At 39.6% G+C, this 23,373-nt stretch overlaps 1 protein-coding gene across 15 annotated transcripts in view; it reads right to left on the bottom strand.

Moving 5' to 3' along the window:
• Positions 1 to 23,373, bottom strand: part of TTLL5 (tubulin tyrosine ligase like 5) — a 305,509-nt gene that overhangs the window by 182,204 nt on the left and 99,932 nt on the right. For 12 of the 15 annotated variants that reach the window (XM_022576495.3, XM_022576493.3, XM_089907984.1 and 9 more), the window contains 7 exons: positions 19,509 to 19,547; positions 12,126 to 12,283; positions 10,895 to 11,201; positions 6,266 to 6,386; positions 3,459 to 3,605; positions 2,245 to 2,348; positions 594 to 721 (listed from right to left, as the gene is read on the bottom strand). In XM_022576495.3, the coding sequence (XP_022432203.1) occupies positions 594 to 721; positions 2,245 to 2,348; positions 3,459 to 3,605; positions 6,266 to 6,386; positions 10,895 to 11,201; positions 12,126 to 12,283; positions 19,509 to 19,547 (1,004 nt within the window). The remainder of the gene's footprint in view (positions 1 to 593; positions 722 to 2,244; positions 2,349 to 3,458; positions 3,606 to 6,265; positions 6,387 to 10,894; positions 11,202 to 12,125; positions 12,284 to 19,508; positions 19,548 to 23,373) is intronic. The other 3 variants (XM_089907979.1, XM_022576498.3, XM_022576501.3) reach the window with 1 other exon arrangement.

Genomic DNA, 23,373 nt, shown 5'->3' with positions numbered 1-23,373 from the left:
CAGGTATGGAATAGTCCCACACAACAAAGAATTCTCCTACCCCAAATGCAAATGGTGATGAGCTGAAGGAACCAAAAAATTTAACAGGAGTGAGAAATAATCATTAGGAGAGGCAGAAGAACAGAGACTAAGAGCACAAGCTTTGAGTCAGGTAGACTAAAGTTCAGATTCCTGTTCCACTGTATGATGCAGGGCACCCCTGGGCAAGTTACTCTGTCTCTTTCAGCTCTGTTCCCTCATCTGTAGAGAAGTTTTATAATAGCACCTACTCCATATGGTTTTTGGAAGTAAAAAAATAAGATCATGTCCAGTAGACAGTAATATGAGCGCTCACTAAATGTTAGGCATTATTAGCTTGTCATGAAAACAGCTCTCTGATGTTAATTTTCATGAAAAAAAAAATTAGACCACGTCCCTCTTGCGCTTTTAGGACAAAAATATAAGGCCTCCTCATCCCCCACCCACACACTGCAAAATTTTACCACCTCGGAGTCTATTAGTGCTTAGGCAACATATTATTTTTGGTTCCCCTTCGCACATCTCATTTTTTCACTTGTTCTTCGTATTTTTCATTAATTAACCAATATACTTACCACCCTTTGCCCCGCTATCAGAAAAACTGTTGCTGTTTTTAGAACTTTTTGAGTGAGTCCCCAGGAAGACACTTGCAGACTTGTTTTTTTGGGTATAAAAAGTCAACACCTCCTCCAGTTCAGCCTCACTGAAATGGGGAGAGAAAGTATGGTTAGAACGGGAAGGTGTTCTGGAAAATCTTTCTACCAGATTTTATTATGAAAATGGAGTAAGCTGAAGAAGGGGAAAACGAAAAGCACAAGCTGGGAACTCCCTATTAATAGATGGTAAAAAAATATATAAGTGAAGCAGTCTGAAAAATTTAAAGCATGACAAGGTTTTATTCATTCCACAGTGAATATTCTACATCTGCACTGTCCAATATAGTAGCCACTAGTCGTATGTGACTGCTTAGATTTAAATGAATTAAAATTAAAGATTCATTTCCTTGGTTACACTAGCCACATTTCAAGTACTCAGTAGCTACAACACAGAAAGTTCTATTGGACAGCCATGTTCTAAATCAGGGGTCAACCAACTACAGACAGTGGGCCAACCCTGACCAGCAGGCTGTTTTTGTATGGCTCCCAGCTAAGAACGGTTTTCATATTTTTAAAGAAGAGTATGCTATAGAGACCACATGTAGCTCACAAAGTCTGAAACATTTATGATCCGGTCCTTGGCAGTTTGTCCACCCCACTTCCAGATAATTGGAGTATATTCACTAAAGAAGCCACTTTGTCATAAATACGGAAACTCACCAGTGTAACCAAGGAAGATTTCCCTAACCACCTATACAGTGGAAGCTGAACCAGATGGTCTCTAGGTCACTTCAAATATTGAAATGATATGCACTTTTTACGAACATCCACAAAATGGAAAGTGTAAGGAAACAGATGAGGGCCCATAGAATTCTTCCAGTAAACATACTATGCATGGATTTTGTAAAATCTGTAGCAGCTCCTCAACGGCCTTTTGCATTTTTTTCCTGGAGCCTGGCTATGTTCCAGATAAGTGGCCTTCAAATAAGCAAAATATTCCTGCAATATTACAAAGAACCTATATCCTATCTTCAGAATACACTGTAATGACAACCTTGGAAACTGCTCCTATGGATCTCAGAGTAAACCCCAAGGTCTCCAAAGTAGCAAAGAATGGCCTGGCTAATTGGATCAAGATAGAGAGCTGAATGCTGAGATTTTTCAACCCCTAAAAGCTAACCTTAAGCATGAAGGGCTTGTTTTCTTTTATATACATTAGGCGCAACCCTTACAGTGCTGAGAAACTGCCAATTCCTCAAGCCACTCAACGTAGGCAAAATGTAGTCATCTCCACTGCATCAGTAGGTCAGGGCTAAATTCAGATCCAGTAAACACTAGACACCTCTAACTTCAGCTTTCCGAAGTGCTCCCTCAGCCCTTAGAGTGGTGTGTACTTTGAAGCTGTCTAGAAATACAGCCCAGATGCCCAGCAGCAGTGTTTTGATAACTAAAACCATGACAACAGCCAATAATTGGCTGAGATATGGAGAGATCAAGCCTATGAAACCCTTCTTCTCCTTCTAAGAGTGATTTTACTCACATCCATGTGTTAGAAACAAGGGGCTACTGGGAATCAATGGGGCAGTGTGGAAGACAGAATAAGATACTTTTTATTAAGAATGTCTTCTACCTTGCTTGTCTGATGAACTCCTGAAAGTTTTCCGTATTCACCCCATCTTCCTCTTCTTCCTCAAGTTTCTTCTTCGACTTCTTTCCAGCCATTTGTTCTGTTTCCTATCCAGTCCCCAACCCCACAGAAAAACAAGATAAAACTGACTCCTGATAAATGCATACTTCATCATCTGGTTTCATTACCCTTGGGTTAATTTGTCTTTATAGTAAAGACATTTAATTCCTCCATGTACTTTTGCCACCTATAAATCTGATATATTATTTTCTGTCATTATTTCATGAAACATTTTAGAGTTTCCAAGTAAGAGTTGCATAATAAATATAAATTTTGATCATGTTTTTACTTTTTACTCAGGTAGCCCAGTGAAAAAACAGCTTGGTAGTGTCTGTGGTCACACTTGAAGCTTTAATAGAATGACAGCAGAGACACTGTATTTTGTTACAGTTAGGGAAGAGGAAAGATAGGTCTTGGAAGATACTCCTATAGCAGCATCCAAATTGAGTAAATTCTTCTCTTATGTAAGTTGTCCCAAAATTCTCAACAGAGCTGGAGTAGCTACGTAGCTATGGATTTGGTGTGTTGATACTGTACCGACCATCCCACACATTTCACAAAGGCTATTTAAATTTCCAGACCTCAGCTTTCCTTTCTGAAAAATGACCATGCTCCCCGCTCCCCCCACCCCAAAATGACATTTCTAAAGCATTCTAAGACCCTTGGATAAAAGGTGCTTTGCAGACTATTCTCACTAAATAGTCTATTTTCTGGGCTTGGTTGTAAAATGAAGTCACTATCTAAAATGCTCTAGAGAACAAAGTGTAACTCTCTCAGGAAGGAAGGCTGTGTCACTGTATTAAATCCACAGTACAAATTTTCTCTCAAATAGTCAATTCACCAACTGTCTCCAGGCACAATAATGACAACGCAAATTCACATAGCCCAGGATTCATCTCAGGTGCAACAGCACTCAAAAGGAATGTGCCTTTGGATGAGAGTGAACTACGGCCCCTGGGCCTTCACAAGTAGTCAAAAGTAGCTTTTCAGACCAGCTGGTTAGGGAGTGATGTCCTGCTCCCCATAATGTCCCACAAAGCACGTGATAATGCTAAAAGGGAAGAAGAACCTCTCCGCTCAGCTGGACAGAGGCTTCTAGCCTGTTTCTGACAGTGCGTGGCGATCCAAAGCACAAGACTAACGGATGAACCACCTACCTTGTTGTACACAATGATAAAGTCACCCAGGTGGTGGGCCAGGATTCTTCTGCGCTCCAGAAGTGCCAGTCTCCGACTGGGTAATACCATCCTCAGTGAGTGCTGGAGGTTACTTGATGCTCGCTTGAGGAAACGAACCACTAGCTCCTATAAATTAAAGAGTCATTGGGGGAAAAAAAGAAGGGATTGTGCTTAAGCAACAGAAGACAAGCTACAAGGGGATTACACAATAGAGAGATAAGAAGAGGTATACTATACACTTCAACAAATAAGACCCAGAGCAAACATACTAGGTGTAACAAGGATACAGTAAGACAAGAACAAAACGAAACAAACATATCCTCTTCCTTTAACAAGCTGGCAGTGGGAAAATCAAAATCAAGTATGTGTGCAAATAACTATGTAATAAAGTAGCAGCTGTAAAAGTACAATTCACATATACATAGTACTATAATAATTCAAAGTGCAGCTATCACTTCCAATAGGGTGGTCAGAGAAAGATACTTAGGGAAAGTAATAGGTAGAGGAAACTAAAACCATGGATCAAGTCATCAAAGGTGAGAAGGGAGAGAAAGAATACAGAAATACTGACACTCAGAGAGTGGAAAGAGGAGAAAGAATCAGAAAAAAACAAACAACAACCACAACAAACCATGACAGAAACATCAGAAATGTAGAAAGAAACACGGGAGAAAAGTGTCATGCAAGCCAAGGGAGGAAGGCTCCCATGTCACAGCTTCCAAGAGGCTGGAGCAGGAAAGGACCACAACCACTTTCAGCAGAGTAAAGGGGACAGAAAGTAGAGATTAAGAAACGAATGGATACTGAAGAATACAGGTGAAGAGCAGAAACTACTGATTTAAAAAGTTTAGTGACTAATGGAAAGAAAGAACTGTTACCAGGCTTGCAAGGTGATAGCTTTTTGTTTATTTTTTCTTCCCCAAGAATAAGGATGCTTTTAGAGTTGGGGGTTGGCAAAGAGGGCATAGTGAAAGGTCATTAAGGGGTAGCAGGGATACATCTCACTTGAGATGGGGCAAAGGATTTTGAAATCTGAACAGATACCAATCAGATCATTCATAACATCACAAATGCTTCAGAGAGAGATTTTTGCAAGGCCAAGGGCCTTAAAGATAGTAGTTCCCCGCACCCAACCCCCAAACACAGTAAAATTGCCTGAAGATGATGGATTTGGGGAACTTCTGTCAATGTGCCTTCCGTGAATTACGTGATAAAGAAGCTCTAAACCTAACTTGGATCAGAGAAGGCAATTCTACACCTACCTTCCTCATAAACAAGACCACTGCCACAATCATCAGGTAATGCCTTAGGGTTTGTTGTTTAGATAGATTTTCAAACAGGAATGCACACAACTGATACTAAGTTCTGCAGTGATGATCCTAAATATTCTTATAAAAAGCTCCATAGAAATCCTGTGTGAATTCCAAGTCAGCAGTTGCAATAGTTACTCTTCTGAGCTATTTCTTTCTTCTTGAATTTGATTTTGGTTCACTGTCCTTTGGTGACAATTTACTCCAACATAAAGAAACAGTCTCATAACCAGAGGGTTGGATTTCATAGGTCTACCCTGCTGTCTTTACTATAGGCTGGTTTAAGCTGTTATATTAAAACATTATTTTTTCACAGTGGAGCAGACAAACTGACTCTCAAAAAGGCAGTTTCAATTTTCCACTTGGAAAGAGCAGAGCTAACATTTTCCACTGATGGTTGAAAAATTACAACACACAAGGTTTAATCTCTGGGTTGTATTGGCTACTTTAAATTCACAAGTTGTTTTCTGGGATATCCATCATGCTTTTATAATAGGCCCAGCATATTGTATGCCTCTTATATGTGGAGAACTGAAAATTACAGTAGGATCACCACTGAGCTGGACAAAGGATGCAGCTTTCTCAGACTTAATGGTCCTTCTCTTTTCAGTGACAGATCCCTGTGGTTAAAAAGCCTAAGGAAGGGCTGTGGCTTCTTCTATATGCGTTGACCTTACCAAAGAGCTTGAAGCTCCCTGTCATTCTGATCCAAAAAGGAAAACATTGCTAGTATATTAAATTTTAGGCAGGTTCGAATGACCAATATACAGTAAAAATTATTACACAAGTTTGTTTCCAGTAATCTAAGAATTTTATAAAGTGACAACTAGTAAAGAAAAAAACGTTAAAATGGAGGATGGTACATTCTCAGAGGGCCCGTGATAAAGTGTTGATTTTCAAAGAGCTAACTTGACCCCCCAGGACAGAAAATAAATGCCTTATGACCCATGGAAATAGTGCCAGAGCAAATAATGTACAATTGCAACATTTGAGTTTAAGTTCCGGTTTCAGCACATATGAGCTACAGGACAACAGGCAAGTTACCCCCTTCCTCTAGGTCTTTGCTTCCTCCTCTGCAAATGGAGATGACAGTGCCTACATCAAAGAATTAATAAAATGTGAAGCTGCTTGAGAAAGGACTCTGCAAATTGTTATTCCTTTCTAGGGCTTTGCACGGGCCTGACATCTAATGAGCAATCAATTTCCATTTTCTGAATGAAGTAAATCAATGCCCTCAACACATACTGTGATGAACATGGCTCCAGATCCAAGATTCACTTCACAGAAAAGTAAGAGAAATCTGCAAGCTATACGTGGAATAATTCTTTTACCACAAGTATACTGTTCTTTATCTTAGTATAGGAAAAAAAAGAAAAGAAGGAAGGAGGAAGGAAGGAAGGAAGGGAGGGAGGGAGGGAGGGAGGGAGGGAGGGAGAGTAAGAGAAAGTAAAAAGGTTCCAACAAGAAGAGCCTCACCATCTGTTCATCTTCTTTGGCAGCCCAACTGGCACTGAACGTTTGACCTCCACTGTCTTTCATCAGTCGGATTTGAACATGCTGGAGATAGGCAGAGAATGCTATTCGGGCCTGCACTTTGCTACAGAAATCCAAAACAACATACCGTTATGAGACAGAATGGTGCACCTACCATATGTGTGCTTGCCTCTCTCAAAGTGGCCTTTGAGGATCCTTCTATTAGGATGGCTAAGAAAAATGAAGCCCATCATACAGTCACTGAGTAAAGATTCCTTCCACCCAGTACATGAGATTTCTTTTTTTCTATTTAAAGAATCAGAGATGGAGAACCCTACTTATTTTCTCATTATTACCATGGCGTGGGGGGCGGGGGGGAAATCAAGCAAGAATAGAGAATCATGTTTCCTACTCTTATACCTTATCTTTTGGAACTTTTAAACAACTTTCTCGGGGAAATGGACAGGAAAAGTACCGAATTTTCACAAGAACCTTTGTATTGATACAGAAAGGTTTTTCTGCCTTGGAGGCCCTTAAAAACATGCTTATCAGTTAGTACAAAAGTATGGCTTTTGCTATAGCAACTAATTTCTGGTGTGCAAAAGCCTCCAAAGCAGGAAACAGATAAATCCTACAAAGGAACTTTGAGACCAAATATAAGGTCAGGCTTTTCTCAACTACAAGACGGGAGTGGCTGGAGCCCAGAACAAATGAGTGAGGTCCAACGGAGTTTGGCATAGATGCACTGACCGGCTAGGATGAGCCCAGATGTTCAGGGGGAAAAAGAAGTCCACACATATAGTAAAAAGCACCTCAGCAACATCACTGAAGAAGCCAGCTGATTTCTAGGTTGGAAACAAGGAAATCTGATCAAGCTATCATTTAGAAGACAGGAGTACCAGAGAAACACTGATGACTTTCACTTCAGCTGCTAACTGCAGAAGATCTGTTTTCTTTCAGGAGAGACTGTAGTTACTTCAGCTGCTTGGCCTTCTGACATGCTAGCCAAAATTACATCAGCGAAGATTAGGGCCCAACACAAACTTTGTTTACAATCCTCACACATGCAATCACTGAATGCTTTCTACTCACTGTTCCCCCAAGGTTAGGACGAAGGACTTGTCCAGAGTAAACTGGAAATCCTAGGAGGGTCTACATCTATCTTCTATGTGTGTGCTGGAAGGGAGAGGAGTCAGGTTGGGGAGTAGATTTGCTTTTCAAGCTCTTCAGAGTATGAAATATAAGGCTACATCTTTGTTATTAATAGGAATAGTTTATGGGAGCACAATATGATTTTGAAATTTATATTTTCAAATGTTTTTCATCAAGAAGAACACTTAAAATCCTTGTTCTGGAGACCATATACACTTTCCCCTCAACCGTTCCCATAAGCTAATTATTTTCAAGTCAAAATAAATGAAAAAAGACTCTCCATTTTGGTCAACAAATTCACTTGCAATAAAGTGAGCTAAAAATGGTATGTTTCAGACACCTCCAAATGTAGCAAAATACCCAATTTTATTGACAATTTCCCTAATATTAAAATATGAAGGTCTTTTGGATAAGGGAATTACTGCTTGGAAGTTGAGATTTCAATCAACCTTTTGTTGCAAATCACTGTTGTAAATCAAACGAACAAGAACTGAGTTTTCCATCTCTAAAAACCTTACTAGAGATCTGTGGGATGTTAATCCTGAGGTTGTCCCTAAGGTATTGGACACATTGGTCAGCTAGTAATCTGTAACTGACAAACCAAAATAATAGAATAATTTACACCAAAGAAATCTATTTAAAAAAAATAAAATCCTATGGAGATCCTCAGCATACAAAAATATACAACTAGTGGGCTGGGGCCTGGAGCCTCGAATCCTTGCCATGGAACACCCCCAGATCCCTCAGTAGCCACTGAGATGCTCCACAGAATTATGGGCAGCTCCAGGGAACACAGTTTGAAAACCACTGATTTATTACATTAACACACCCTGCAATTACAAGAGTTTACTCTTTAAAAGTAAGATCCGTAAGATTTATGAATAACTCATTTATTTCTACAACATCTAAGCAGAATTTTATTGCTGGAAAGGACATGAGAATATAGTCCAGTGGTTTTCAAATGTTCTATTTCAATTCAGTGGACTCCTCCTTCCTCTCTAGAGAGCACAGTTTGAAAAACCTGTCTATGTCTAACCCCATACCCTGGCCTAACAGAAAAGAAAACTGAGGCCTAGAGAAGCTCTCGGACTTGCCTGTGGTCACAATGCCAGTTGGCAAGCACTGAAAAGCCAGAGTCAAGTCTTCTGACAGAGCCCTCTCTGCTCTCCACTAATGCAACTACTCATTCTCCACGCACCATTCCAAACCTTAACTCTGCCCTCCAATCCCCTAAACGCCAATATCACCCTCCATCCTTGCAGTATAAGAACTCACCTCCAGCTTAGAAACTAAAGGCCGCCATGCTTATATAACTACACTTCCTGCCTCTTTAACCTCTAACTACTGCATTCATTACAGGAAGAGACACCCCTCCATTGGCCTCTTCCTACCTTCCTTTAGGACAATATATCCATTTCTGTATCTCTAATTCTTTTACTATCAAAGCCTCCCCCTAATCTCTAAATAAGCTCCAGAATCCCAGAATCTTTTTTCTCTTAGCTTGCTCCCTCTTTCTGATGAGTTCTCACCTGTCTTTCATTCATTGTCAAACTCTCTGAAAAAGTTAGTTCACACTTGCTTTCCTATTTGCTCAACTCACAATTTCTCTTCTACCCACGAAGTCCACCCCCAGGTCATAAATGCAGGAGACTCTTTTCAGGTCTCATCCTAACTTGGGCTGCCAGAGGCACTCTATAGCTTGAAACTCTCATCTTGTAGCTTTTCTATACTGTCTCCTCCCCGTTTTATAGCTACCACTCTAACTGCTACTCCTTGGTCTCTTTACTATTAAACACTGGTTTTCCCCAGGCCTCAGTTCTCTTCCTTTTCTCCTGTCTATGCCTGCTGAACTAAACTGAAATGCACAAGCTCATCTACTCTGAAGTTGTACAGTCCTGTTCAACTCTGACTTTCAAAGCTGTATTTTCACCTATCTACTGATCATCTTCATGCCAGAGCACTTCCACCTCACCGTGTCCCAATTAAAACACATTATTTCTATCATGAAACCAACTCCTGTGCTCCTTATATTGACTGATGGCAGCACCAAGTTACCAAACTTGGAAAATTCAGTCTCTTTGGAATTCTTACATCTACAGGGACCAAGCCCTACCAATTTTAACTTGCAAATTTCATTAACTCCATCCCATTCTCTTCATTCCTATAGCCACTGCTCTGATCAGGACCTTCATCTTCCTGGCTCTGGACTACTTTAACAGTCCCTAACTCAGCTCTCAACCCTTAGTTCTCCTCTTATCAATCACTTTCCCACAATGCAACCAGAATTTACTTTCTTTTTTTTTTTCTTTCATCTTTATTGGAGTATAATTGCTTTACAATGGTGTGCTAGTTTCTGCTTTATAACAAAGTGAATCAGTTATACATATGTTCCCATATCTGACCATATCACACATCTGCTTAAAAATTATCCATCTAGGAAATAAAGTCCAGGCTCCTCTATGGCACTTTATGATCAAATGACATCCAATTTTTTAGTCTCACTGCTTATTGCACCCTTTTCTCCATGTAACGTCACACCAGTAATCTGTATTTCTCAAACTTGCCAAGCTCATTCCAATTTCAGGTTCTTTATACTTGCCGTTCTGCCTGGAATATTCTGCTCCCTGATATTCACATGACTTACTCCTTCTCATCATTTAGGACTCACCTTAAAGCTTACCTCTCCATGCCCAAAGCACCAGAAGCTACAGAAACTTTCTGTCCAATTACACTCTAATACTACACCCTATTTTATTGTCTACACAGCACTTCTTACTGCCTGAAATTACCTTGTTTCTTTGTTTACTGTCAGTCTTCCCCACTAGACTGTGGGCTCCACGACTGTTTTGGTCTCCACCGTAACACTATACAGCCCAGCACAATTCCTGGTACAGATCAAATGCTCAATAAATATTTGTCGAGGAACTGAATGAATGACTGTACTTCCACCCCTCTGTGCCTTTATTCCCTCTACTAACACTCCCATACTTAGCTGTCACCTCCCAAATCCGGAAAGCCTACCTATCGGGGAAGGCCTGGTTCAAATATTGCCTCTTCCCTAATGTCTCTCTAGCCCTCCCAAGCAAGACCAATCACTCCTTTTCCTGTGCCCTAAGAGCCCTTTGTCCATACTGGGGTCATAGCCCCCGCTCTTTAAGTGTCCCCAACTCTAAGCCATGAACTGCTTGAGCTCCCTGTCTCAGTTGCCTTGTCCTCTTAAGTCACTAATGCTGAAACCCAACAAGTATTTGTTGAGCCAATGAGACCTGGGTTTGTATCACAGTTCTAGACCTTGGACAAGCAACTTCTCTAAGGCTCAGTTTCCTTGACAGTAATAATATCAAATCACAGTCATTAATTCACAGGATTCCTGTGCATAAGAAATGAAAAATGGCTATAAGGCCACAAGCACAATACCCTGGTACACAGTACAAATTAGCTGTTTTCAGTTTTGCTATTATAATTAGGAAAGGTACATACCTAAGATTGCCATTATCTTGCAGAATCTGCATCAGGTTAAATTTAGGCTCTGGTTCCTGAGTCTCGGTCTTGCAGCAATGTTCACCTTTGTCATTCCATTCAGGAACTTTCACGGCATTTTCTTTGGGTGAATTTTCTACCATAACGGTCAGTGAGGGTGTGTGTTTGGCTCGATTTTCTCCGAGGGACCCTGCAGACTCCTCCTGGGAAGCTTCCTGTTCTTCATCTTCACTGTCTAAGGCAACTTCTTCCTCCTCTTCGCTCTCTGTCTCAGTTTTAACATTCATTTCAGCTGGTTGGGTAATCACTAAATGCGAAGAATCACTAATGTTGCTGAAAAAAGGATTAAATTTTCCTCTCTCCCAATACCTTCCTTTTATCTTTTCAGTAAAAACCCATTTCTAAATCAGACCACAAATAATGCACAAAATTAACAACATACACACGTCCCTCTTATATATTCTAAAAACCTATTAATGATCTTCATTAGAGTTGATGTTTCTCATCGATATACCAATGCTTCTGTCATAACTTAAGGCAAAAACCCTTTTAGTAGAGTAACCTCTACAGCGTGTTAGAGGTTTTCAGAAGGGCATCTTTCACGGGGGTACAATAAGCAGGGGAATATCTTTCTATCATATGTTTATCCATTATCCTTCTCCTTCACTGCCTTGGAAGGTCTATGAGGACAAGGACCATAGCTTTTTTATTCACCAATGAAACCCCAGTGACTAATGTGCTTGATACAGGCACTCAACGAACGAGAGAAGGAGGGAGAAAAAGGAAGTCAATTCGTCCGTGACAAACAAATCTGTAACAAGGGAGATTCTAGGAGAGAAAGAAATTCCCCTTTTTCTGTTCATGTTTAAAATACTTACACAATTCAGCAATGTCAAAGGACGAACTGGACTTCATACCTAATCATGAAAAACCCAAACAATGACGCTCAGGGTTCCATTAAACTTAAGCTAAGTATCAGGTAGTTAAATGATGCTGTCAAAGGCCAAAACGTGTGCACTTCGGATATTCTTCAGTACAAATGTCACAGAATGGAAGGTTTAAAAACTTATTATCCTTTTGAAACAAGTTTCCGAGGAAAAAGACTATATCAAAAAAAGTAAGCGTATGTGGTCAGAAAGTCCTGATTCATTAAGTGTTAATTAAGAAGCTGATTAAATCGGTCTGACAGGACACAGATCATAGAGCTTGGTGGAAGCTCACCAGCCGGTACCTGGGTATTTTGGCCGCATTGCCCTCAATCTGCCACTCCGTCGTCGACGTTTTCGCACCTCCAGAGACAGGAGCTTCCTCTCATAAAGAGCAGCGTGCAACTTGGCCCTTAAATTCATATTCTCTACCTTCAATTCTGGTGCTCCATCAACCGCAACTCTATGGGAAAAAACATGGTACCTAGAGCCTTCAGAAAGTTCTCTCCTTTATTCCAAGGCTAAGTTTGACAGAACTCTGTAATGATGTCAGGCCAGGCATGGTTACTCTAGTGAATTCTAAAATGTTTGACAGATAAATGGGAATACTGGAATCTACATTAGAATTTCACTAATGGGCTATCTGAGTTTGTTAAATGTTCTGAACAAAAATATATCTGAAGACAATGTTTAAGTATTTTTAAGTATTCAGTAATACTGGCTGACTATTCAGTACAGAGATCATAAAGTGCTACCCAACTATGCCTTAAGAATGACTAGAGATACTGGTAACACTTTAATTCTCACTAAGCTGGCGATGGCTAGAGGTGCACTTATTTTATTTATTCATTATAACTTACTCAGAATTACACAAATATTCCTTTGACATATATAATATTTAATAAATACAGATTTAGCACAGGTTGAGACGAGGAGAGGGATGGCTGATAATCTGTGAATATGGCAGCACAGAGCTGAAGGAGACTCACAGGGAAAGCATCTTCGTGAAAAGTCACCAAGACCTTGGGACGCACCAAGTCTCAAGCGCTCCAACAGGAGGAACGTCTCTTGGAGCGTACTTAGTTACAGGAGGAGCTGGGGAGAGGTGGCAGGGACTCTCCAGGTATTGAGTACAGGTCAGGAGTTAGGGTCAGAGGCACAGACAAGGGAAGGCAGCAGATGCAGGACAACACCAAATTCCATCAGATCATGGATGGGAAATGGGATGAGGAGAGGGAATGGCTACAGGTACATTAGGCATTAGATAAAATAAATCATACATTAGGTTAAGTGACAGGAATCAGACCCAACCCACACAAGGACCGGGCAAAGTACAGCACAGGCAGAGATAACCAGGTCACAAAAGAGAGACAGGGTTCTTGGTCACTAAGTCAGAAAAGACATATCCATGTTAGTGTCGGAAAGCAGGCAGCCAACTCTGTATACCCAGAACTCAAGATCTAACTGGTTGGCTCTGAACTCTCTCTCTTGTGAACTCTTCACAACTCAAAGCGTATTCCCTTTGAGGTGGAAATTCATCCTCATTCCTCTGGGAGTTTTCAGTCCCTGAGTATGATGGAAAGGCTGTGTCTTTTGGTCTAGTTAGGACTTTTAGAGTTTTCTGGGTGGATGGACTGGATAGTAAGTATTTTGAAGGCCTCCCCTCTAAAGCGGGGAATTGAACCAAGAACTGGGAGGGTCCTGATACGGGGTGCAGGAAAGGGAAGCAAATTAATAAACTTTAAAAATAGTTCAACCCCAGTGTATCATAGTCTCAACCACTGAACATTACCCCCTCACACACACACACACACAGTTATGAAAATAGATTTTTGGCCAATTAAATAATAAAGAAAATAAAACAAATCTGATATTTTAAAATAACAACTATAAGCTTCTAAGAAACCCTGAACAGACATATAAATCACAACTATTACAAGGAATGGAGGCAGGGAATGCTGGGGAAAGAAACAGAATTATAGTTCTATAGAGGCAAGGCCCACGCTTGTCTTGTTTCTCACTGGATCAGTGATGCTTACGAGAGTGCTCAGCACGCACCTGACATACCATAAATACTTCTGAATTAATAAACAACTGAATTCCCCGTAAGTTGTAATACCTTTTATCTATGTCTACTTTATTTCATTTTTCTACACTTTTACTATGAAATATTTAAACAAATAGAAAGATTTAAAGAATTATACAGTGAACATCCATACACCCACTGGCCAGCTTCTAAAATGAATATCTTACTATATTTGTTTCATCACATATATATCCAGCCTTCTCTTCTTCTATCCATCAATCAGTCCACTTCATTTTTAAAGCATTTCAAAGTTGCACAAAGACATCAGTGCACTTCACTCCTCAACACTTTAACACTCAAATCATTAGGATCTAGAGTTCAATATTTTATAGGGCTTTGAAAGTTTTTTCTCTTTTCTTTTTTTGGGGGGGGGCGGGGGGAGCTAAAAATGACACACAGTGAAACATCCAAATAGTAAATGTCCATATGTCCATCTGATGAGACCTAGAGCTATATAACCCAAACTCTAACATTACTATCCCCTCAGAAAGTTCTCATGCCCCTTCCCAGTAAATCCCTCCCTCATACTCCCGAAGGAAACCGTTCTGAATTTTTGCATCACGTTAGGTTTGCCTGTCCTAGAACTTCAGAAAGATGGAATAGTATAGTATGAACCCTTTTGTGCTGTCTTTCATGCAGCATTTTTTGAGATTGATCCATGTTGTGAGTATCAGTGTGGATCCTTTTTCTGGCTGAGCATTAGTGCAGGGTATGAATAATCCACGGTTCACCTATTCCCCTATTGTTGGACACCGAAGCTGCTTCTCGTTTTGGAATATTATGAATGAAGCTGCTATGACCATTTTTGTACAAGTCACTTTGTGGTTATGCTTTTCATTTCTTCTGAGTAAAGATCTCAGAGTGGAATTTTCTAGGCTAACAAACTGCCAGACTCTAAAGTGCCTGTACCGGGCTTCCCTGGTGGCGCAGTGGTTGGGAGTACGCCTGCCGATGCAGGGGACGTGGGTTCGGGCCCCGGTCCGGGAGGATCCCACATGCCGCGGAGCGGCTGGGCCCGTGAGCCATGGCCGCTGGGCCTGCGCGTCCGGAGCCTGTGCTCCGCAACGGGAGAAGCCATAGCAGTGAGAGGCCCACGTACCGCAAAAAAAAAAAAAAAAAAAAAGTATTAAAGTCCCTGTACCAGTTTACGCTGCCAGTGACAATTTATCAGAGTTCCATGAGCTCCACATCCTCACTATTTGATGTTGTCAGCCATTTTTTTCCAGTTTTATTGAGGTATAATTGACAAATAAAATTATATTTAAAGTATACAATGTAATGATTTGATACAATTTTAGCCATTCTGCTGGATGTTTAGTGGTATCTCATGATTTTAATTTGCAATTCTCTTATAACAAAGGTTGTAAAGCACATTTTCGTTAGTATATTGGTTATTCATATATCTTCCTTTTAAAATGTCCAAGCATTTTACCCATTTGTAACTGGGCTGATTGTCTTATAATTATTTAGTTGTAGGAGTTTGTTATATTTTCTATATAGAAGTCCTTTGACAGATATGTTTGATGAATATCTTCACTCAGTCTATGGCTTGTCTAGTAATTTTCTTAATAGTGTCTTTATAACAAAAATATTTAATTTTGAGGAAATCAAACAGCATTTTTTCATTTTTGCTGATTATTTACTGTGTCATGTCTAAAAACTTTTGCCAAGCCCAAAGTCACAAAGATATTTTCCTTACAAAGTTTTAGACTAATAGCTTTTACGTTTATGTCTATGAATCACCTCTAATTTTTGTGGGAGACAGAGGTTAAAGTTCACTTTTTAAAATACAATATTCAGTTCCAGCCCCATTTATTAAAAAGTTTCCTTTCCCCATTGGATTACTTTAGGCCTTTTGTTTAAAGTCATGCAGGCCTATTTCTGGGCTCTTTATTCTGTTCCATTGATCAATTTGCAACAGTTTTGATTACTATAGCATTATAATATTTCTTCTTCTAGGTACTCTAGGTCTTCTTCAAGATTACTTTGGATATTCTAAGCTCTTTGCATTTTCATATACATTGAAAAAAAGGTCAATTTCTACAAAAAAATCTACTAGAATATTCTTTAGATCAATTTGGGGAGAATGAATACTTACAATATTAAGTCTTCTAATCCATGAACATGACATATCTCTGCACTTACTTAGATCTTCTTTAATCTCTTAATTTATTTATTAAATTGTGTTGGGTCTTCATTGCTGTGTGCAGGCTTTCTCTAGTTGCAGCGAGTGGGGGCTACTCTTTGCTGCGGTGCACAGGCTTCTCATTGCGGTGGCTTCTCTTGTTGCAGAGCACGGGCTCTAGGTGCACGGGCTTCAGTAGTTGTGGCGTGTGGGCTCCAGAGCGCGGGCTCAGTAGCTGTGGCACACGGGCTTAGCTGCTCCGTGGCATGTGGGATCTTCCCGGACCAGGGCTCGAACCTGTGTCCCCTGCATTGGCAGGCGGATTCTTAACCACTCTGCCACCAGGGAAGTCCTCTTTAATCTCTTTAAGTAATATTTAGGAGCTTTTAATATATAGGTATTGAGCATATTTTGTTAAATTTACCCCTAAGAATTTCATATTTTCAAAAGCTATTATAAATGGAATTTTAAATTTCATTTTCCATTTACTGCTAGTATACTAAAAAAAACAACAGATTTTAGTATATTGACCTTGTATCCCAAGACCTTGCTAAGTGCACTTGAATGTTCTTGTAGTTATTCTGTGTATGCCTTATAACTTTCTACTAACCTGATCATGTCATCTAAGAGTAAAGATATTTAACCTCTTCCTTTCTAATCTGTATGCCTTTTACTTCTTTTTCTTCCCCTTGCTTTATTGTACTGCCTAGGACCTCTAGTATAAAGGGAATACAAGTGGTGAAAGCAGACATCTTGCCTTATCACTAATCATAGGGTAACCCTCATTATGTCAGTATGACGTTAGAAGTAGGTTTTTCATAGAAGGCCTTTATCAGGCTGAAGAATTTCTCTTCTATGCCTGATGTGTAAGAGTTTTTCTCATAAACATGTGGTGAATTTCATCAATTTAACACACATGGGTTTTTCTTTTTTTTTTTTCAGCAATAAAATGATGATCTGGTTTTTTTCCCCTTTAATTAATATGGTGAATTATATTGACTAATTTTCAAATGTTAAATCAACCTTGCATTACTGGGGAAAATCTCACTTTAGTCATCTGTATTATCCTTTTCATATACTGATGGATTCTATTTGCTAATATTCTTTTAAGAAATTCTGTATCTATGTTCATGTAGATATTAGCCTATAATTTTTTTAAATGTCTTTGTCAGGTTTTCATGTCATACTTTTCTGGCATCATAAAATGAATTGGGAAGTATCCTTGCCTATGTTTTTGAAAGAGTTTGCGTAAGACTGGTGCATATTCTTCCTCAAATGCTGATACAATTCACCAGTGAAACTACCTGGAGTTTGCTTTGTAGGAAAGTTTTTGATTACAAATTCAATATTCTGATTAAGTATTGCAGCTCTATTTACAATAGCCAGGACATGGAAGCAACCTAAGTGTCCATCATCGGATGAATGGATAAAGAAGATGTGGCACATATATACAATGGAATATTACTCAGCCATAAAAAGAAACGAAATTGAGATATTTGTAGTGAGGTGGATGGACCTAGAGTCTGTCATACAGAGTGAAGTAAGTCAGGAAGAGAAAAACAAATACCGTATGCTAACACATATATATGGAATCTAAGGAAAAAAAAAAAGGTCGTGAAGAACCTAGGGGTAAGACGGGAATAAAGACACAGACCTACTAGAGAATGGACTTGAGGATATGGGGAGGGGGAAGGGTAAGCTGTGACAAAGTGAGAGAGTGGCATGGACATATATACACTACCAAACATAAAATAGCTAGCTAGTGGGAAGCAGCCGCATAGCACAGAGAGATCAGCTAGGTGGTTTGTGACCACCTAGAGGGGTGAGATAGGGAGGGCGGGAGGGAGGGAGACACAAGAGGGAAGAGATATGGGAACATATGTATATGTATAACTGATTCACTTTGTTATAAAGCAGAAACTAACACACCACTGTAAAGCAATTATACTCCAATAAAGGTGTTTAATAAATAAATAAAAATAAAGCTATAAGTCACACCCATCACACACACCACGAAACAGTACTTTAGCTGCACCCCACACATTTTAATGTTATATTTTTATTATTGTTCAGTTCAAAATGTTTTGAATTTTCCTTATGATTTCTTCCTTGACCCATGTATTATTTAGAAACGTGTTGTTTAATTCCCAAATATTTGTTATTGATTTCTAATATCATTGTAGTCAAAGGACACACTCTGTATGATTTTAATCCTTTCAAACGTATTAAGACTTGTTTCATGCTCCAGCATAAGGTTTGTCATATGCCACCTTTTATTTGCTTATACCTCTATACCACCAGAAAACCCATAATGATGGCAATATAAATTGTCCTAAAGAAAGGACAAAACCCCACTGATCTTTAAATATTCTGGTTGTTTAAGTATTTTTTTCTAATTTCCAAATTGATAGTAGTATACTCTAGGAAGTATATTCCTTGACTAGTAACTGGAGAAAATCTATAAACTAAGCATGACTTTCATTTGGAAACAAGGTACAAAACTTGATTTCTCTCAGTTTTCCCTACATTAAATGGCAATCATATTTTCCTTCTTTAAATAAGGATTAGATTTATGCTTCAAAAGATTTGGAAGAGAAAACCAAGTTTATCTTTTTTTTTTTTTTTGCGGTACGCGGGCCTCTCACTGTTGTGGCCTCTCCCGTCGCGGAGCACAGGCTACGGACGTGCAGGCTCAGCGGCCATGGCTCACGGGCCTAGCCGCTCCGCGGCACGTGGGATCTTTGCGGACCGTGGGATCTTTCTGGACCGGGGCACGAACTCGTGTCCCCTGCATCGGCAGGCGGACTCTCAATCACTGCGCCACCAGGGAAGCCCCCCTTATCTTAATTTTTAAATGTAAAACAAAAAGCTAGCTAGAGGAGGTTTCTTTCTTATTGTCATTTTGCTTTGTAAAGAGAAATAGCACAAAGGGGATTTACATAATCTCTCAAACCAGAAGATGTGTAATTAGGGTTGAGTTTTTGTTCTAGTTGCAGTCTTCAGTTGGGCAAGGCCATCCCAGCGGTTCTTCTAAGACCTTTCTCTCCTCTGCCAAAATTAAGAGCCACAGGTATTTTTCACACTTTTAGTTCCAAGGCAAAGTGGAAGCAACTCTGGTCAGTCCCATAAGGTGCAAAGCTGTATGCCCCAGGTATGTCAAGGCCAAAACATAACCTTTTCTTTGAATTTAGCATGAGACAGGTCTGGAAATCTCATTAATACTTTGGGCTCTCTCACACAGCCAAACAAGAATACTATTATTATCACTGAAATGACATATTGTAGTTATAAAATTATAAATCCCAAACTTAGTTTGTAAAATGTTGCCACGGAATAGTGCTTCAATAGAAAACATTTTTATGTTACTATTTAAGCTGAGTCAAACTGAAATGGTTATATAAAGTATCATGCTTAGCCTGTGTATGGTCACATATTATGCACATAGAAAGAACTTCTCAACTTTCAAAAATCAGTTACCGTGTTCTTCCTGTCAATAAGCTTCTTCTTGGGTTTCCCCTACAGAATTAGAAAGGACAAGTGGGTTAGAGCACTACACAGATATTCATTCTCTCCTGAGTTCACACACACACACACTCCTGAGATTTGTACTACAGAAATTCAACATAGAATTATGCCAGGGAAGGCATCTTGGGTTAGAAGCAGACAGATGAACTGAGAACATGCTCAGAAAAGAACAGAGTACCATAACCTTTAGGGAGGATCAATAAAAAACAAAAGGAAGAGGACAAATGAATTCTAGAGGAAATTTCTAACAATTACTTGCATTTGTGTATCTCGCCACAAATCTAATCACACTTATTCTTCACAACAACTGTTGAGCCCCATTTATAAAAAGGAGCAGGATAAGACCATTTTGTGACATGCCCAATGTCAGAGCTTTAAAGGGTTTAACGCTGAGCCTGTAACTTTGCTCTCAGACTCCAGTGTTCTTTCTACTTGCACTGAACTGTATTCGGGAAAGAAGCCAATCTCAATTCTCATGGGGTTCAAAAAAGATGCTCATGAGAAATAGATTTTCCATAATTAAAAAAATCTCTTTAAAAAAGAGATGTTCTTCATTGTCTCTAAACTAGAGTTGGGGTCTAACCACAGGAAGTAAGTACCATTCAGGTTTAAACTGGCTTTTGTTTTTCATTCAAATTCCTTTCACTTGACCCTCTCTTTTTTTTAAAAACATTTCCCCAGTTTTATTTGTACTCATTTGTGAGTGTGTATATTTAGTTCTGTACAATTTTATCACTGTGTAGGTTCATGAATCCACAGACAAGATACTGAACAATCCTATCACCATAAGGACCCCCTATGTTGCCCTTTTATAACTTAACCTCTGGCTTCCTTTAATCTGTTCTCCATTCTAAAATTTTATCCTTTCAAAATTGTTATATAAATGGAATCATACAACATGTAACCTATGATATTGGTTTATTAAAAAGGAGATGGATGCAATCAATACCAAGATCTTCTATCTATAGAAAAATCAAGTGAAAAATCTGTCTCCACCGAAACGTTTTATCTTTTCCTTCCCATGTCTTCTATCTGTGCCAGTGTCCTAATACTGTCAACTTATTATCAGAAATTATTTTAACTTTTATTATTTTAACTTTTTTATCAGATAATGGTTTGCACCAGTAATTCGCAATCATGGCTTCACATTATAATCACCTGAGCAGCTTTTAGTAAGTACAAGACTTCAGTCTGGGAAGGGCTAGGGCACAAATATGGTGTTGCTAACATGCAGCCAGGGTTAAAATTACTGTCATGCTGTGAGACAGTAGGTATGACACTGTTTGCCAGGGCAGGGTGGGTAAGTGGGGGATGAGTCGGGGAGGGCAGAGAAGGCAGACAAAATGAACCAGTTATGAAATGAAATGATTAGAGAATTAGCTTGAAAGTAGTTCTGGCAGTAACGCAACAGGATTTGCAAGAGAGAACACATCCCTTCAGGTTGAAGAGAACAGATTTAATGGAGGATGTTAGGGCTTGCAAGCAACACAATTTCATTTTTTTAAGGCATGTTTTTGTGTGTGTGCCTACCACGTGGTAGGTTCTTGATAGTGACAGAGATGAACATAACAAAGTACCTACTCTTAAAAGCCAACTTGAAAGTAGACAGAGTAGTTAGTAAACAGACAATTATAATACAATATGTACAATATGGGAATCTAAATCAGGTGGAGGGATAAGAAGGGCGGGGAGAACTTCCTTCTAGTCTAGGTAAGAAGATGAAGGCCATGGCTAGAATAAGAATTCAGGATAAACTGAAGGTCACTCCAAGGGAATGTATGGGAATTCCAAGGGAATGTGAGGATAAAGAGGCATGAAAGAGCAGTACATATGGTCTGATTGGCCATGGGTTGGTATTGAAAAGTGGAGATTAGGCTAAAAAGATAGGCAAGAGTAAATCAGGAGGGCCTTTCTTTGCTAAACAGGGAAATTCATGTTTCTTGAATCAAAGTTTTTAGAATGCTTTATAAGCAGGAGTTGTTACTGCAGCCTTAAGAGAGAAGTCAGGGAGGGCACCAATTTGGATGGGAAAAAAGATTAATCCTCTATCTGAAATTTAGCATCATATACATGTAGGGGACCATCCACAGTAGTATAAGTGCGATTTTTTTTTAACATCTTTATTGGCGTATAATTGCTTTACAATGGTGTGTTAGTTTCTGCTTTATAACAAAGTGAATCAGTTATACATATACATATGTCCCCTTATCTCTTCCCTCTTGCGTCTCCCTCCCTCCCACCCTCCCTATCCCACCCCTCTAGGTGGTCACAAAGCACTGAGCTGATCTCCCTGTGCTATGCGGCTGCTTCCCACTAGCTATCTATTTTACGTTTGGTAGTGTATATATGTCCATGCCACTCTCTCACTTTGTCCCAGCTTACCCTTCCCCCTCCCCAGGTCCTCAAGTCCATTCTCTACGTCTGTGTCTTTATATAAGTGGGGTTTTGCTACCAAAAGAAATAACACGTTTCTTCATATTACTTTAGAGTTGTTCCAGGGTCACAAAATATTGCCAACACTTATCACACTTTTTAAATTATGGTAGTTATTAGACCCACTGCTATTAACACATCATTGAATGTGTTAATAAAGCAGCACATATGTCATTACATCTCAAATTTTTTTAATTGCTATGCTCCCCCCTAAAAGAATGCTTCCTAATTTTGGTGGTGGTTCCCAGATTGCCTGTTCCACCTTCCTTCTACCTCATGGGAAGCTCAACTGCAGAAAGATCTAGCCTCAAGCATAGAGTCCACGTCAGTTCAGAAACAGACTGACACAAGCTTTGAGGAAACTCACGCAAACCACCAATCCTAAGCAAACAGTCCATTACTTATAAATATGACTCTGGACAATCAAAAGTCACCAGACATTTCAGGAAATATAATAGCATAAACTAGAAAGAATGAGGTGAACAAATAGAAGTAATCCAGAAGAATTAAACATAGTGCAAAAAATAGAAAGGAACTTTAAATAAAGTAATTATGATAGTCAGAGAGATGTAAAAAGATATTTGGAATACTGTGATTTATAGTGAGAAACATATATTTGGTCTTCATCCCTGTTTCTGGCACAGAGCTCCTAAAACCCTTGAAATGTTTAAGTGATGAGTGGTAGAGGAGTTTTTTGTCACGCTAATGAGGTGACTTTTAGAAAGCCCTTGGATCAGCTAAGGATGAGGGCTGGTCACCAGAGGAACCAACCCTGTGATGAGAGGGTTGAAACTTTCAGTCCCATCCCCCTGAGCTCCTGGGAGGGGAGAGGGGCTAGAGATAGAGTTCAATTACCAATGGTTGATGATTTAATCAATCGTGCTTATGTAAGGGGGCCTCCATAAAAACCCAGGAGTATGGGGTTCAGAGAGCTTCCGGGTTGGTGATGTGGGGAGAATGGTGTACCTGGAGAGGGCATGAAGCTCCGTACCCTTTCCCTATACCTTGCCCTGTGCGTATTTTCCATCCGGTTGTTCATGAGTTAGATCCTTTTATAATAAACTGGTGATCTAATGAGTTAAATGTTTTTCTGAGTTCTGTGAGCCGCTCTAGCAAATTAATAGCACCCAAGGAAGGGGTCGTGGGAAGCTCTGATAGACAGCCAGTAGGTAGAAGTAAAGGTAACAACCTGGGCCTGTGACGAGCATCTGAAGTTATGGGGGTGGAATCTTGTAGGACTGAACCCTTAAACTGTGGAATCTGATGCTAATCTCCAGGTAGACAGTATCAGAATTGAACTGAATTCTCGGACAACAGAAGGGTGCAACTGCTTGGTGCTGTAGGGGAAACACCCTACCTCCTCCACATTGGAATTGGTACCAGA

Source organism: Delphinapterus leucas, chromosome 2 (assembly GCF_059928025.1).
Source record: "Delphinapterus leucas isolate spDelLeu-1000000601 "Yukka" chromosome 2, BTC_Dleu_Yukka2, whole genome shotgun sequence".
Classification (NCBI taxonomy): Eukaryota; Metazoa; Chordata; class Mammalia; order Artiodactyla; family Monodontidae; genus Delphinapterus; species Delphinapterus leucas.
Note: the sequence above shows the minus strand (reverse complement) of the source record. Positions and strands in the feature narration are given on the sequence as shown.